The sequence below is a fragment of the Oncorhynchus nerka genome, linkage group LG27 (assembly GCF_034236695.1).
Source record: "Oncorhynchus nerka isolate Pitt River linkage group LG27, Oner_Uvic_2.0, whole genome shotgun sequence".
NCBI classification, from domain to species: Eukaryota; Metazoa; Chordata; class Actinopteri; order Salmoniformes; family Salmonidae; genus Oncorhynchus; species Oncorhynchus nerka.
Window position 1 is genome coordinate 37,790,250 of NC_088422.1, and position 17,611 is coordinate 37,807,860.

The 17,611-nt window shown below is 45.3% G+C and overlaps 1 protein-coding gene across 1 annotated transcript in view; it reads right to left on the reverse strand.

The window, feature by feature from the left end:
• Positions 1–16,489, reverse strand: part of kcnip3a (Kv channel interacting protein 3a, calsenilin) — a 52,656-nt gene extending 36,167 nt beyond the window's left edge. Inside the window, exon 1 of the mRNA XM_029638098.2 lies at positions 16,394–16,489. Within this exon, the coding sequence (XP_029493958.1) occupies positions 16,394–16,399 (6 nt within the window). The 5' untranslated portion in view covers positions 16,400–16,489. The remainder of the gene's footprint in view (positions 1–16,393) is intronic.
• Between the last annotated feature and the right edge of the window lie 1,122 nt (positions 16,490–17,611).

A 17,611-nucleotide genomic window follows, 5' to 3' on the forward strand; every position in this document is an offset into this window, starting at 1 on the left:
CAGAACAAAAAATGAAAGCCCTACCCCCCACTTGTACCAGGTCATGAGGATACCTGGACCGCCTATTGAGATGTTCCTTTTGCTAGATAAATCAGGTGTTAAATGAGGTAAAAAGGAGACTGGAGTGAAAATGTAAAGAGTAACAGAGAGAGAGAGAGGGAAAATCAAGGAGGAGAGGGCATGCAGGAAGAAGAGAAGAGAGGACAGAGAAAAGGAGGAGCGGAGAGGAGGGGGTAGAGAGGAGGAAGAGGAGGAGAGGGCATGCAGGAAGAAGAGAAGAGAGGACAGAGAAAAGGAGGAGCGGAGAGGAGGGGGTAGAGAGGAGGAAGAGGAGGAGAGGGCATGCAGGAAGAAGAGAAGAGAGGACGGAGAAAAGGAGGAGCGGAGAGGAGGGGGTAGAGAGGAGGAAGAGGAGGAGAGAAGTATAACGAAGAGGAGAGGAGCAAAACATCCTGCATTAGCCCTCCTCCATATCTCCATCTTCGTCTCTCTTCCTCTGTCACGAGCAGCTGGATTTAAAAACCCCACATGCTGGATTATTCATACAGTAAGGCCAGTGTAGCATTCGCATGCACGCACACACACACACACACACACACACACACACACACACACACACACACACACACACACACACACACACACACACACACACACACACAGGGTGGTATCAGCCAGGATTTCCTTATCTTGTTTTCTCTTAACTCTCCAAATGACTTTGGCCTGGGAAAGCACTGGGGGTCAATGGGTCGCTCTGACATCCCCACACACTCCTCGAATCACAGTTTCGCATAATCCAGAAAGAATTTCTGGGAATTGGGAAATCAAATATACAGAAGGGACACAGACAGTGGTATCCTGCCCTTCACAAAACACACAAATAAAAAAGAATGTAGGCTTACAGGCACACAAGAGTTGTCTCAAACGTGCCTGCACACACACACACACAGACACACATATTTTGTTCTTATATCCTCGTGGGGACCTAAAATGTATTTGAATTCAAAATATTTTCCCTAACCCCTAAGCCTAAACGTAACTCCTAAACCTAACCCTAAACGTAACTCCCAACCCTAACCCTAAACGTAACTCCTAACCCTAACCCTAAACGTAACTCCTAACCCTAACCCTAAACGTAACTCCTAACCCTAACCCTAAACGTAACTCCTAACCCTAATCCTAAACGTAACTCCTAACCCTAATCCTAAACGTAACTCCTAACCCTAACCCTAAACGTAACTCCTAACCCTAATCCTAAACGTAACTCCTAACCCTAAACGTAACTCCTAACCCTAAACGTAACTCCTAACCCTAACCCTAAACGTAACTCCTAACCCTAATCCTAAACGTAACTCCTAACCCTACACGTAACTCCTAACCCTAATCCTAAACGTAACTCCTAACCCTAAACGTAACTCCTAACCCTAACCCTAAACGTAACTCCTAACCCTAAACGTAACTCCTAACCCTAAACGTAACTCCTAACCCTAAACGTAACTCCTAACCCTAACCCTAAACGGAACTCCTAACCCTAATCCTAAACGGAACTCCTAACCCTAAACGTAACTCCTAACCCTAATCCTAAACGTAACTCCTAACCCTAAACGTAACTCCTAACCCTAATCCTAAACGTAACTCCTAACCCTAAACGTAACTCCTAACCCTAATCCTAAACGTAACTCCTAACCCTAAACGTAACTCCTAACCCTAACCCTAAACGTAACTCCTAACCCTAATCCTAAACGTAACTTCTAACCCTAATCCTAAACGTAACTCCTAACCCTAACCCTAACCCTAAACGTAACTCCTAACCCTAAACGTAACTCCTAACCCTAATCCTAAACGTAACTCCTAACCCTAACCCTAAACGTAACTCCTAACCCTAAACGTAACTCCTAACCCTAACCCTAAACGTAACTCATAACCCTAAACGTAACTCCTAACCCTAACCCTAAACGTAACTCCTAACCCTAATCCTAAACGTAACTCCTAACCCTAAACGTAACTCCTAACCCTAATCCTAAACGTAACTCCTAACCCTAAACGTAACTCCTAACCCTAATCCTAAACGTAACTCCTAACCCTAATCCTAAACATAACTCCTAACCCTAAACGTAACTCCTAACCCTAATCCTAAACGTAACTCCAAACCCTAAACGTAACTCCTAACCCTAATCCTAAACGTAACTCCTAACCCTAATCCTAAACGTAACTCCTAACCCTAAACGTAACTCCTAACCCTAAACCTAACCCTAAACGTAACTCCTAACCCTAAACGTAACTCCTAACCCTAATCCTAAACGTAACTCCTAACCCTAACCCTAAACGTAACTCCTAACCCTAATCCTAAACGTAACTCCTAACCCTAAACGTAACTCCTAACCCTAACCCTAAACGTAACTCCTAACCCTAATCCTAAACGTAACTCCTAACCCTACACGTAACTCCTAACCCTAATCCTAAACGTAACTCCTAACCCTAAACGTAACTCCTAACCCTAACCCTAAACGTAACTCCTAACCCTAAACGTAACTCCTAACCCTAAACGTAACTCCTAACCCTAAACGTAACTCCTAACCCTAACCCTAAACGGAACTCCTAACCCTAATCCTAAACGGAACTCCTAACCCTAAACGTAACTCCTAACCCTAATCCTAAACGTAACTCCTAACCCTAAACGTAACTCCTAACCCTAATCCTAAACGTAACTCCTAACCCTAAACGTAACTCCTAACCCTAATCCTAAACGTAACTCCTAACCCTAAACGTAACTCCTAACCCTAACCCTAAACGTAACTCCTAACCCTAATCCTAAACGTAACTTCTAACCCTAATCCTAAACGTAACTCCTAACCCTAACCCTAACCCTAAACGTAACTCCTAACCCTAAACGTAACTCCTAACCCTAATCCTAAACGTAACTCCTAACCCTAACCCTAAACGTAACTCCTAACCCTAAACGTAACTCCTAACCCTAACCCTAAACGTAACTCATAACCCTAAACGTAACTCCTAACCCTAACCCTAAACGTAACTCCTAACCCTAATCCTAAACGTAACTCCTAACCCTAAACGTAACTCCTAACCCTAATCCTAAACGTAACTCCTAACCCTAAACGTAACTCCTAACCCTAATCCTAAACGTAACTCCTAACCCTAATCCTAAACATAACTCCTAACCCTAAACGTAACTCCTAACCCTAATCCTAAACGTAACTCCAAACCCTAAACGTAACTCCTAACCCTAATCCTAAACGTAACTCCTAACCCTAATCCTAAACGTAACTCCTAACCCTAAACGTAACTCCTAACCCTAAACGTAACTCCTAACCCTAACCCTAAACGGAACTCCTAACCCTAATCCTAAACGTAACTCCTAACCCTAAACGGAACTCCTAACCCTAATCCTAAACGGAACTCCTAACCCTAAACGTAACTCCTAACCCTAATCCTAAACGTAACTCCTAACCCTAAACGTAACTCCTAACCCTAATCCTAAACGTAACTCCTAACCCTAAACGTAACTCCTAACCCTAATCCTAAACGTAACTCCTAACCCTAATCCTAAACGTAACTCCTAACCCTAAACGTAACTCCTAACCCTAACCCTAAACGTAACTCCTAACCCTAATCCTAAACGTAACTCCTAACCCTAACCCTAACCCTAAACGTAACTCCTAACCCTAAACGTAACTCCTAACCCCAACCCTAAACGTAACTCCTAACCCTAACCCTAAACATAACTCTTAACCCTAACACTAAACGTAACTCCTAACCCTAACCCTAAACGTAACTCCTAATCCTAAACGTAACTCCTAACCCTAATCCTAAACGTAACTCCTAACCCTAACCCTAAACGTAACTTCTAACCCTAAACGTAACTCCTAACCCCAACCCAAAACCTAACCTCTAACCCCTTAAAGGCTCTGCATGGTCAAGTCAATGTCTGCATTGGCCGTGCAGCATTTACATTTGGCAGGAGGACGGCAACGCAGTACGGAGCTCAATTTGGCCTCTGCATGCCTCTGGAGGCTCCGCGGTTGCGTCACACCCTCCATACGGAGCCTCCGACCACATTTTCAGATCAAGCATTAATTGGCTTTTACCCTAACCCTAATTTTAATCTTAACCCGAATTGTAACCCTAACCCTAAACCTAACCCTTAAGTTTAACATAGACTTTTTCCTCATGTGGTGATGTACTGACTGAGAGATGCTGAGATATTATAGACCCATCACTAATGAAGGAGAGGAGAGTGAGGAGCGGAGGACAGGAGAGAAGGGGGAGTGAGGAGCAGACGACAGAAGAGAGGGATGAGGGGGAGCAGAGGGGAGCGGAGGAGAGAAGGGGGAGTGAGGAGAAGAGGACAGAAGAGAGAGATGAAGAGAGGGAGTAGAGGAGAGACGCAAAGCAAGGAGAGGAGCAGAGGAGAGGAGAAGAGGGGGAGCAGAGGAGAGAAGACACGAGGAGTCCTCGACTGGAGCGTCACAGACGGGTGATTCCATTAATCAGTCATGTTTGATTAACATCCTGCCTGGCCACCCTGGTGAGATATGTTCTCTCTCTCTCTCTCTCTCTCTCTCTCTCTCTCTCTCTCTCTCTCTCTCTGTCCCTCTCTCTCTCTCTCTCTCTCTCTGTCCCTCTCTTTCTACATGTTTGTGAGTGTGTTTGCCTCCCTCGCTTTCCTCTGCCATTGTCACCCCTCTACTCCTCTCTCCTCCCTTCCTGTCCTCTTCTCCTCCCCCACTATGTATTGCTCATTTTTTAAAGACTGTAGTGTAGGCCTACAGTTTCTCAACACTACTGGTTTTCATCCTTCTCACCTTATCGGGACTGATTCAGACCTGGCTAAGACACCAGAGGTTTATATTATGACGCCAAATTAAACTACTCTAGCCAGCTTCAGTTAGCTTTACATTCCAACTCAGGCTTCATGCATGTTATGAAGGTGGATATTGATCCTGCACCTGCCAGTATCTCAAGCCAGGCTTGTAATTGCATGTGCATGTCACACGTGGATAACCCAGCGAGTCGAATGGTGAACTCTTCATCGAGGCAATACTGAAATAGCAATCGATGGGTGAGTCAGTGCCACATTTTCATGTTTTGCCGTTAATGCACACACACACCAGAATCTCCATTTTCTCTCATTAGACCTCTCTCTCTCTATCTCTCTCTCTCTCTCCATCTCTTCATTGCTCCCAATTTATTTATCTATTTATCAGTCAATCACTTCGCCAGTCTTCTCTCTCCTGTCCTCCTACTCTCTCTGTCTATCTCCATCTCTTCATTGCTCCCAATTTATTTATCAGTCAATCACTTTGCTAGTCTTCTCTCTCCTGTCCTCCTACTCTCTCTCTCTCTCTCTCTCTCTCTCTCTCTCTCTCTCTCTCTCTCTCTCTCTCTCTCTCTCTCTCTCTCTCTCTCTCTCTCTCTCTCTCTCTCTCTCTCTCTCTCTCTTTCCTCCTTTTCTGTGTGTTTGTGCGTGCGTGCGTGCGTGTGTGTGTGTGTGTGTGTGTGTGTGTGTGTGTGTGTGTGTGACAGTGGTCTGCATTAAAGGATCCGTGTTACACTGGGTAACATGGTTACTAGAATGAGAGAGAGGGGGGTCGAGAGAGACTTGTGAAAAGAAAGAGAGAAGGATTTAGGAAAAGAGCGAGATAGGGGGAGAAAAAGTGTGACCAGGAGAGGTGGGTCCAAAGACTACCTCTCTATCTGTGAGAAAATGCCTGGTTGTCATAGAGCATGGATGTGTGGGAGGGGGGCGGATTCATATGGACTTGAGTGTAGGGCTGGTTTGTGTGTGCCTTTGTGTTTGCGTGTGTTTGTCCGTGCGTGTGCGTGTGTGCACATGTGTGTGTGTACAGACATAACAGTAATCAAATCAAAGTTAGTTGGTCGCATACACAGAAACATAAAATGAGCTATGAGTAGAATGAGCTATATATTGTACATATAAAGTGAAACAATGACTCTGTACAGTTGAAGTCGGAAGTTTACATACACTTAGGTTGGTGTCGTTAAAACTCGTTTTTCAACCACTCCACATATTTCTTGTTAACAAACTATAGTTTTGGCAAGTTGGTTAGGACATCTACTTTGTGCATGACACAAGTCATTTTTACAAAAATTGTTTACAGACAGATTATTTAATGAATAATTCAATGAATCACAATTCCAGTGGGTCAGAAGTTCACATACACTTAGTTGACTGTGCCTTTAAACAGCTTGGAAAATTCCATAAAATGATGTCATGGCTTTAGGAGCTTCGGATAGGCTAATTGACATCATTTGAGTCAATTGGAGGTGTACCTGTGGATGTATTTCAAGGCCTACGTTCAAACCCAGTGCCTCTTTGAATTTTTGTTTTAGACCTCCACAAGTCTGGTTCATCCTTGGGAGCAATTACCAAACGCCTGAAGGTACCACGTTCATCTGTACAGACAATAGTACGCAAGTATAAACACCATGGGACCACGCAGCCGTCATACCACTCATGAAGGAGACACGTTCTGTCTCCTAGAGATTAACGTACTTTGTTGTGAAAAGTGTAAATCAATCCCAGAACAACAGCAAAGGAACCTGTTAAGGTGCTGGAGGAAACAGGTACAAAAGTATCTATATCCACAGTAAAACGAGTCATATATCGACATAACCTGAAACACTGCTCAGTAAGGAAGAAGCCACTGCTCCAAAACCGCCATTAAAAAAGCCTGGCTATGGTTTGCAACTGCACATGTAATCTGGTCTGATGAAACAAAAATATAACTGTTTGACCATAATGACCAACGTTATGTTTGGAGGAAGAAGGGGGAGACTTGAAAGCCGAAGAACACCATCCCAACCATGAAGCACTGGGGTGGCAGCATCATGTTGTGCGGGTGCTTTGCTGCAGGAGGCACTGGTGCACTGATGGCATCATGAGGTTGGGAAACTTATGTAGATATATTGAAGCAACATCTCAAGACATCCGTCAGGTTAAAGCTTGGTCGCAAATTGGTCTTCCAAATGGACAATGACCCCAAGCATACTTCCAAAATTGTGTTAAAATGGCTTAAGGACAACAAAGTCAAGGTATTGGAGTGGCCATCACAAAGCCCTGACCTCAATCCCATAGATAATTTGTAGGCAGAACTGAAAAAGCGTATTGAAGCAAGGAGGCCTACAAACCTGACTCAGTTACACTAGCTCTGTCAGGAGGAATGGGCCAAAATTCACCCAACTTATTGTAGGATGCTTGTGGAAGGCAACCCGAAATGTTAAAAAATTTAAAGGCAATGCTACCAAATACTAATTGAGTGTATGTAAGCTTCTGACCCACTGGGAATGTGATGAAAGAAATAAAAGCTGAAATAAATAATTCTAACTACTATTATTCTGACAGGATCACCACCTTATTTTAAGAATGTGAACTAACTGACCTAAGACTGGGAATTCTTTACTGGGATTAAAAGTCAGGAATTGTGAAAAACTGAGTTTAAATGTATTTGTCTAAGTTGCATGTAAACCTCCGACTTCAACTGTACATAGGGCAGCAGTCTCTAAGGTTCAGGGCAGAGTACTGGGTGGTAGCCAGCTAGAGCAGTGAGTAAGGTTCAGGGCAGTGTACTGGGTGGTAGCCGGCTAGAACAGTGAGTAAGGTTCAGGGCAGGGTACTGGGTGGTAGCCGGCTAGAACAGTGAGTAAGGTTACAAGACACCCCAATTTGTTTGAACAGGTGTATTTGCATGCACCTGCAGGTGTGTGTGTGTGTGTGTGTGTGTGTGTGTGTGTGTGTGTGTGTGTGTGTGTGTGTGTGTGTGTGTGTGTGTGTGTGTGTGTGTGTGTGTGTGTGCAGGGTACTGGGTGGTAGCCGGCTAGAACAGTGAGTAAGGTTCAGGGCAGGGTACTGTGTGGTAGCCGGCTAGAACAGTGAGTAAGGTTCAGGGCAGGGTACTGGGTGGTAGCCGGCTAGAACAGTGAGTAAGGTTCAGGGCAGGGTACTGGGTGGTAGCCGGCTAGAGCAGTGAGTAAGGTTCAGGGCAGGGTACTGGGTGGTAGCCGGCTAGAACAGTGAGTAAGGTTCAGGGCAGGGTACTGGGTGGTAGCCGGCTAGGACAGTGAGTAAGGTTCAGGGCAGGGTACTGGGTGGTAGCCGGCTAGAACAGTGAGTAAGGTTCAGGGCAGGGTACTGGGTGGTAGCCGGCTAGGACAGTGAGTAAGGTTCAGGGCAGGGTACTGGGTGATAGCCGGCTAGAACAGTGAGTAAGGTTCAGGGCAGGGTACTGGGTGGTAGCCGGCTAGAACAGTGAGTAAGGTTCAGGGCAGGGTACTGGGTGATAGCCGGCTAGAACAGTGAGTAAGGTTCAGGGCAGGGTACTGGGCGGACGTTGATCAATGTGAGCTCAACCTGTAAAGAAATCAAGAATGGACATTTAATTTATTTAATTTTTATTTGACCTTAATTTAACTAGGCAAGTCAGTTAAGAACAAATTCTTATTTTCAATTATGTCCTAGGAACAGTGGGTTAACTGCCTTGTTCAGGGGCAGAACGACAGATTTTTAACTTGTCAGCTCGGTGATTCGATCTTGCAACCTTTCGGTTACTAGTCGAACGCTCTAACCACTAGGCTACCTGCCGCCCCACATTCTTTGTGTACTGTATAAACGATATGTGTACTGTATAAACGATATGTGTACTGTATAAACAATATGTGTACTGTATAAACGATATGTGTACTGTATAAATGATATGTGTACTGTATAAACGATATGTGTACTGTATAAACGATATGTGTACTGTATAAATGATATGTGTACTGTATAAACGATATGTGTACTGTATAAACGATATGTGTACTGTATAAATGATATGTGTACTGTATAAACGATATGTGTATTGTATAAATGATATGTGTACTGTATAAATTATATGTGTACTGTATAAACGATATGTGTACTGTATAAATGATATGTGTACTGTATAAATGATATGTGTACTGTATAAACGATATGTGTACTGTATAAACGATATGTGTACTGTATAAACGATATGTGTACTGTATAAACGATATGTGTACTTTATAAACGATAGTCTTTCTATTCATGTTGAGCACTGATTCTAAATTCTGTGTAATCTTTAGTACTATTCTAATTATGTTTTATTTCCTCTGGTGAAAACCAGATGAAACCATTGGCCACATGAAAAAATGTAGCTTGTGTAAATATCTCCCTTTGTAGCTCCAGTCACTCAGTACCACAGTGCTGTGTGTGTGTGTGTGCCTCTCTAGGGGATGTGGTTACAAGACACCCCAATTTGTTTGAACAGGTGTATTTGCATGCACCTGCAGGTGTGTGTGTGTGTGTGTGTGTGTGTGTGTGTGTGTGTGTGTGTGTGTGTGTGTGTGTGTGTGTGTGTGTGTGTGTGTGCGCACGTGCGTGTGTGCGTGCGTCCATGTGCGTGTGTGTGTTTTGAGTGATAAGGACTGACAGAGCTACGGAAAATGTCTGTGCTTTAAAATGAACTTGTACGTGTGAAGCCATGTGATCCTGACTGGGAGTGTAATTTCATTCTGCTCCTACTGTACAGTTAGCAGTGTATAAAGGCTACAGTGTGTGCACACCTTTGTTCCAGCCCAGCACTAATACCTGACTCAGATAATGAACTAAACATAGTCTTCAACTTAGATCACAATTAGTGTAGTAAAGAGCTGGAAGCTGGTCTCTAGATCCTTGGTTGGTCAGCCCTGGTATAGACCTGATTATAGCAGAGAACAGGTAAGAATGGACAGAGGGAAGGAGACAGGGACACAGACAGACAGACATATGGTTCTTGAATAAAAAAGATAAAAGCTGAATAAGGTATCTGTCTTGAATAAGTCCCCCTGAATTACAGCACTAGACGAACGCTCTTACTTCAATACTCAGAACTATCTATGTAAATACTGTACACATGTAAATATCACATTATTGTTTACTTAAACTTCAAAATGTCAACAGCTCATCAATGTCAGCCATGCCTGCAGAGAGAGAGGGAGTAAGGGAGAAAGACAGACAGACAGAGAGAGAGAGAGAGAGAGAGAGAGGGGGAGTGAGTGAGTGAGTGAGTGAGTGAGTGAGTGAGTGAGTGAGGAGGAGGGAGGGAGGGAGGGAGGGAGGGAGGGAGGGAGGGAGGGAGGGAGGGAGGGAGGGAGGGAGAAAGACAGACAGAGAGAGAGAGTGAGTGAGGGAGAAAGATAGACAGAGAGAGAGAGAGGGAGTGAGGGAGAAAGACAGACAGAGAGAGAGAGTGAGTGAGGGAGAAAGATAGACAGAGAGAGAGAGAGAGAGTGAGGGAGAAAGATAGACAGAGAGAGAGAGTGAGTGAGGGAGAAAGACAGAGAGAGAGAGTGAGTGAGGGAGAAAGATAGACAGAGAGAGAGAGAAAGGGAGAAAGATAGACAGAGAGAGAGAGGGAGGGAGGGAGAAAGATAGACAGAGAGAGAGAGAGAGTGAGGGAGAAAGATAGACAGAGAGAGAGAAGGAGTGGGGGAGAAAGATAGACAGAGAGAGAGAGGGAGTGAGGGAGAAAGATCGACAGAGAGAGAGAGGGAGTGAGGGAGAAAGATAGACAGAGAGAGAGAGGGAGTGGGGGAGAAAGATCGACAGAGAGAGAGAGGGAGTGAGGGAGAAAGATAGACAGAGAGAGAGAGGGAGTGAGGGAGAAAGATAGACAGAGAGAGAGAGGGAGGGAGGGAGGAAGATAGACAGAGAGAGAGAGAGTGAGTGAGGGAGAAAGATAGACAGAGAGAGAGAGGGAGTGAGGGAGAAAGACAGACAGAGAGAGAGAGAGTGAGGGAGAAAGACAGAGAGAGAGAGTGAGTGAGTGAGTGAGTGAGTGAGTGAGGGAGGGAGGGAGGGAGGGAGGGAGGGAGGGAGGGAGGGAGGGAGAAAGATAGACAGAGAGAGAGAGAGGGAGTGAGGGAGAAAGACAGACAGAGAGAGAGAGAGAGTGAGGGAGAAAGATAGACAGAGAGAGAGAGAGAGAGGGAGAAAGATAGACAGAGAGAGAGAGTGAGTGAGGGAGAAAGATAGACAGAGAGAGAGAGGGAGTGGGGGAGAAAGATTGACAGAGAGAGAGAGGGAGTGAGGGAGAAAGATAGACAGAGAGAGAGAGGGAATGAGGGAGAAAGATAGACAGAGAGAGAGAGAGAGTGAGGGAGAAAGATAGACAGAGAGAGAGAGAGAGTGAGGGAGAAAGATAGACAGAGAGAGAGAGGGAGTGGGGGAGAAAGATAGACAGAGAGAGAGAGTGAGGGAGAAAGATCGACAGAGAGAGAGAGGGAGTGAGGGAGAAATATAGACAGAGAGAGAGAGAGAGTGAGGGAGAAAGATAGACAGAGAGAGAGAGAGGGAGTGGGGAGAGAGGGAGAAAGATCGACAGAGAGAGAGAGGGAGTGAGGGAGAAAGATAGACAGAGAGAGAGAGAGAGAGTGAGGGAGAAAGATAGACAGAGAGAGAGTGAGTGAGGGAGAAAGATAGACAGAGAGAGAGAGTGAGTGAGGGAGAAAGACAGACAGAGAGAGAGTGAGTGAGGGAGAAAGACAGAGAGAGTGAGTGAGTGAGTGAGTGAGGAGGGAGGGAGGGAGGGAGGGAGGGAGGGAGGGAGGGAGGGAGGGAGGGGAGGGAGGGAGGGAGGGAGGGAGGGAGGGAGGGAGGGAGGGAGGGGGAGAAAGATAGACAGAGAGAGAGAGAGGGAGTGAGGGAGGGAGGGAGGGAGAGAGAGAGTGAGTGAGGGAGAAAGATAGACAGAGAGAGAGAGAGAGAGTGAGGGAGAAAGATAGACAGAGAGAGAGAGTGAGTGAGGGAGAAAGACAGAGAGAGAGAGTGAGTGAGGGAGAAAGATAGACAGAGAGAGAGAGAGTAAGGGAGAAAGATAGACAGAGAGAGAGAGAGTGAGGGAGAAAGATAGACAGAGAGAGAGAGTGAGTGAGGGAGAAAGATAGACAGAGAGAGAGAGAGAGTAAGGGAGAAAGATAGACAGAGAGAGAGAGAGAGAGTGAGGGAGAAAGATAGACAGAGAGAGAGAGTGAGTGAGGGAGAAAGACAGAGAGAGAGAGTGAGTGAGGGAGAAAGATAGACAGAGAGAGAGAGAGAGTAAGGGAGAAAGATAGACAGAGAGAGAGAGTGAGTGAGGGAGAAAGATAGACAGAGAGAGAGAGTGAGGGAGAAAGATAGACAGAGAGAGAGAGGGAGTGGGGGAGAAAGATCGACAGAGAGAGAGAGGGAGTGAGGGAGAAAGATAGACAGAGAGAGAGAGGGAGTGAGGGAGAAAGATAGACAGAGAGAGAGAGAGTGAGGGAGAAAGATAGACAGAGAGAGAGAGAGAGTGAGGGAGAAAGATAGACAGAGAGAGAGGGAGTGGGGGAGAAAGATAGACAGAGAGAGAGAGTGAGGGAGAAAGATCGACAGAGAGAGAGAGGGAGTGAGGGAGAAAGGTAGACAGAGAGAGAGAGAGAGTGAGGGAGAAAGATAGACAGAGAGAGAGAGAGGGAGTGGGGGAGAAAGATCGACAGAGAGAGAGAGGGAGTGAGGGAGAAAGATAGACAGAGAGAGAGAGAGAGTGAGGGAGAAAGATAGACAGAGAGAGAGTGAGTGAGGGAGAAAGATAGACAGAGAGAGAGAGTGAGTGAGGGAGAAAGACAGAGAGAGTGAGTGAGGGAGAAAGACAGAGAGTGAGTGAGTGAGGGAGGGAGGGAGGGAGGGAGGGAGGGAGGGAGGGAGGGAGGGAGAAAGATAGACAGAGAGAGAGAGAGGGAGTGAGGGAGGGAGGGAGAGAGAGAGAGTGAGTGAGGGAGAAAGATAGACAGAGAGAGAGAGTGAGTGAGGGAGAAAGACAGAGAGAGAGAGTGAGTGAGGGAGAAAGATAGACAGAGAGAGAGAGTGAGTGAGGGAGAAAGACAGAGAGAGAGAGTGAGTGAGGGAGAAAGATAGACAGAGAGAGAGAGAGTAAGGGAGAAAGATAGACAGAGAGAGAGAGAGAGTGAGGGAGAAAGATAGACAGAGAGAGAGAGTGAGTGAGGGAGAAAGACAGAGAGAGAGAGTGAGTGAGGGAGAAAGATAGACAGAGAGAGAGAGAGTAAGGGAGAAAGATAGACAGAGAGAGAGAGTGAGTGAGGGATAAAGATAGACAGAGAGAGAGAGTGAGGGAGAAAGATAGACAGAGAGAGAGAGGGAGTGGGGGAGAAAGATCGACAGAGAGAGAGAGGGAGTGAGGGAGAAAGATAGACAGAGAGAGAGAGGGAGTGAGGGAAAAAGATAGACAGAGAGAGAGAGAGAGTGAGGGAGAAAGATAGACAGAGAGAGAGAGAGAGTGGGGGAGAAAGATAGACAGAGAGAGAGAGTGAGGGAGAAAGATAGACAGAGAGAGAGAGGGAGTGAGGGAGAAATATAGAATTTTGGTACATGTATTGGTTGCCTGGTGTGGCTTCTTTATGTATTATAAAATGTTCAAATCAAATCAAACAAGGAGTGGCATTTGAATGCAAGCTTCAGAACAAAATGTCAATTGCAAAAACATTTCTACCCTGTCTATCTATGGGTAACCAAGTTAGCATGTTATGCTCGACTCGCTCAGTTTTCCACCACAAAACACCAGCAAATTACCAAAAAGAGTAGAACCAGCTCACCAGCTTTTATACCACGATTTCACTATTGTATGTTCAATGTTTCATTTTAAATAAATATTTTAAAAGGAATAGTTTCACCATATTAAAATGAGAGTAATCACTAATCACATGAAAGAAATAATCATCTTCAGAAATAACTTTGTCACAGCAACAACATTACTAAGGTTTATAATGATGGTGAAAATCTTCCTCGAAGTAACAGAGGGGCACGGAGGGGCATGTCAAAATCTTCCTCGAAGTAACAGAGGGGGCACGGAGGGGCATGTCAAAATCTTCCTCGAAGTAACAGAGAATACGGAGGGGCATGTCAAAATCTTCCTCGAAGTAACAGAGGGGCACGGAGGGGCATGTCAAAATCTTCCTCGAAGTAACAGAGGGGCACGGAGGGACATGTCAAAATCGTCCTCGAAGTAACGGAGGGACATGTCAAAATCTTCCTCGAAGTAACAGAGGGGCACGGAGGGGCATGTCAAAATCTTCCTCGAAGTAACAGAGGGGCACGGAGGGGCATGTCAAAATCTTCCTCGAAGTAACAGAGGGGCACGGAGGGGCATGTCAAAATCTTCCTCGAAGTAACAGAGGGGGCACGGAGGGGCATGTCAAAATCTTCCTCGAAGTAACAGAGGGGCACGGAGGGGCATGTCAAAATCTTCCTCGAAGTAACAGAGGGGCACGGAGGGGCATGTCAAAATCTTCCTCGAAGTAACAGAGGGGCACGGAGGGACATGTCAAAATCGTCCTCGAAGTAACAGAGGGGCACGGAGGGACATGTCAAAATCTTCCTCGAAGTAACAGAGGGGCACGGAGGGGCATGTCAAAATCTTCCTCGAAGTAACAGAGGGGCACGGAGGGACATGTCAAAATCTTCCTCGAAGTAACAGAGGGGCATGTCAAAATCTTCCTCGAAGTAACAGAGGGGCACGGAGGGGCAGTTCAAAATCTTCCTCGAAGTAACAGAGGGGGCACGGAGGGGCATGTCAAAATCTTCCTCGAAGTAACAGAGGGGCACGGAGGGGCATGTCAAAATGCACAATTTGGGCACTTTAGCAAGTATTTATTCATATAAAAAAATCTGATTTATTAAATTCTCCATGTGGTCTATATTAGAGGGCACTTCATTTGATATAACAGTCTTTTCAAATTCAATATCGGTGCACAATTTCTACTTAAAATATCAAAGGGATGCAAAAAGCACAAATTTGGTGGAATGACCCAGAGAGTGAGAGAGAGAAAACGAGTGGGTGAGAGTGAGAGATGGAGAAAGAGAGGGAAATAGAGAGAGAGGGAGAGAGTGAGGAAAGGTTTCTCTGAGCCCAGAGCCAGCCCTGTCTCAATCTTCCACTCCAAGCTAGTTAGCATCAACACGCGATGATGACTCAAATCACAAGTCGCCACGTGCACATAACAAGCCCACAAATGCACGCATGCACAAACATACACACACACATGCATACACACACAACCCCTCACTCCAGCCTGAGCCAACACCTCTGTGGAACAATCAGCTTTTTTACCAATAATTTGATCAATTGATTGATTCATTACACTTCACCAATCGCAGGAGGTAAATATTTAAAAGAAACTCTCTACCCTGCCCACATCCCTGTACCAACATCTCTGTACTGTCACCCCCTATTGTAAGGCTTGAGGAATGTAGTGTACTTGTGACAAGTAGTGTACTTGTGATAAATACACTAAATCCATGTCTACTTAGGATCCAATCTTACCAGACCACTCAAATGTGTATGATGTCTGTCCACTCCACAATCACCCCACAGATTTCCCAGTTCTCAGAAATGATTTCTGTAACTGTGAAACTGTGATTTAAACAGTATCATAAAACACAGTAACCAATACTCTCACACACAGGGTAATACAGTCCTCTATAAACCAGACTATGTAAAGATTTATAGTCAGGCTCACACATGAATCACAATAGACCCAGGTGGAGGGACTATAGGGTCCTAGTCACCAAAAATTGGAAGACACACACTCACACACAAACACAAACCCACACACATACGCCCACATACACACACAGACACACAGAGAGCGCGAGGGAGAGAGAGAGAAAGAGAGAGACAGCACATTCGCGGTTGAAGACATGATTCTCTGTGACACCTCACTGGAAGCAGCCGAGAATGAGGTCCCCGTGCCGTATCGTGCGCCCCAGCCCAAGAAGACAGACAGCACTGTAGAATTACCAGCAGGCTAATTACTTAACTTCTCTGCATGTGGATGGAAGGACGGAAGCAAACACACAACAAGTTGTCTATTTGTTTAGGCTACTATGATTTATAACAATTTCTCTTCCGAATGATTAAAGGGGCAATCTGCAGTTGCTACATTCCTTTTTGTATTTACAGTAAATCAATTAATGATATGTACCCATTGATTCTTGAAGAATGTAATTTATAAATGCCTCATGAGCTTAGTTCAATTGTCTTATTACCACAACTGAACCCCCAAAATAAGGTTGTTTTACTCCAATGTTTGGAAACTAAGTAAATGTAAACGTCACTCTATAGCCTCAAAAACGATACTTTTAAAATCTTGAATGGTCAGTCATTGCATCCATAGCTCTTTCTATAGCCCCATCCCTCCGTTTTTTTTTATTGCGGATTGCCCCTATAAGGTGTGAAACATGCAGTTTTGGATTGACGCGCAATTTCAGAAGCAATGGTAGGCTAAAATGTAAAACAACCATGACCACTTTAATAGAATGAATGAAGTTGAGTTTGTTTACCTGCATGTTGTCTGATGTGAAGTAGGCTTGCTCTCCGATATGAAGGGTTCATCTGTCCTTGCGCTCTCCTCAAAGCAGACTTGCCTCGCGCTGTGATGTCCCCAGGAATCTCACTGCACGGAGAGAGAGATGGAAGGAGGGAGGGTCAGAGAGAGTGAGAGCGAGAGAGGGGGCGCGAGGAGGACGATGCGCTGTGTGCTCTCTCGAACTCTAACCGTTTTATGGACTGTGCCGTTTGCCTTTTCCATAATCAATTTGAATATGTAAATAGAAACGCAATTTAATATACGTATTTGAGGAGAGAACAGTTGCAGTTTCGTAAATTTGAAAAGCTCACAAAGTAATGGATTGTTAAAGCATCAACTGGGAGCAGCGAGGGGAATTATTTTCCCACAAAAAGGGCTCTTCTTTCAATACTGTTTCATTATGCATTCAATGTATTCTCGTCAGGTGGAGAAGACGGGAATGACAGTGGCGCGTGTATGTGATGGTTGGTACAGAAACACAATTAAAACCCTGCTCTGTGAAAACCAAATAAATTTAGGAGACCTAGGCTTGGTCTAAGGCCGCCAGGGGCAGAGAAAGGGGGAGAGAGCCAGAGAGAAAGGGGTTGGAGTGGGAGAAGGTGTCAGAGGGGGGGAGAAATGGAGAGAGGAAGATAGGAGGGAGGGTGTGAGAGAAAAAGGGGACAAAGACATTGGATTGGATTGAAAGAGGGTGTGAGAGAGGGAAGGGAGAGAAAGAAAGAGGAGAAAGGAGAGAGAGAGATTGGTGGTGGATTGGGAGATTGTGAGAGAGAGAAGGGGGGGGGGGGGGGAGAGAGGTGTGAGAGAGAGACCTGGGTGGAATAGCAATCAATCAGGTCAGTCATTTTCTGGAAGTGTTTATTGCATAATAACAAGTTAATTAAGATATCCTGCAGGAGCCACAGGCAGAAACGTAATATATTCTGAACATACTTTACTCCCTAGTACAGTGACCCTGCACTATGGCCACCCAGGTCATGGTCTATTCACTCTGCTACCATCTAGCCGACAGAGACAGTACAAGTGCATCAAAGCCTCGACCGAATCCAGGCCATCACACCATCTCCTGTAGTTAGAAAGAAAGAAACAGACAGACAGACAGACAGACAGACAGACAGACAGACAGACAGACAGACAGACAGACAGACAGACAGACAGACAGACAGACAGACAGACAGACAGACAGACAGAC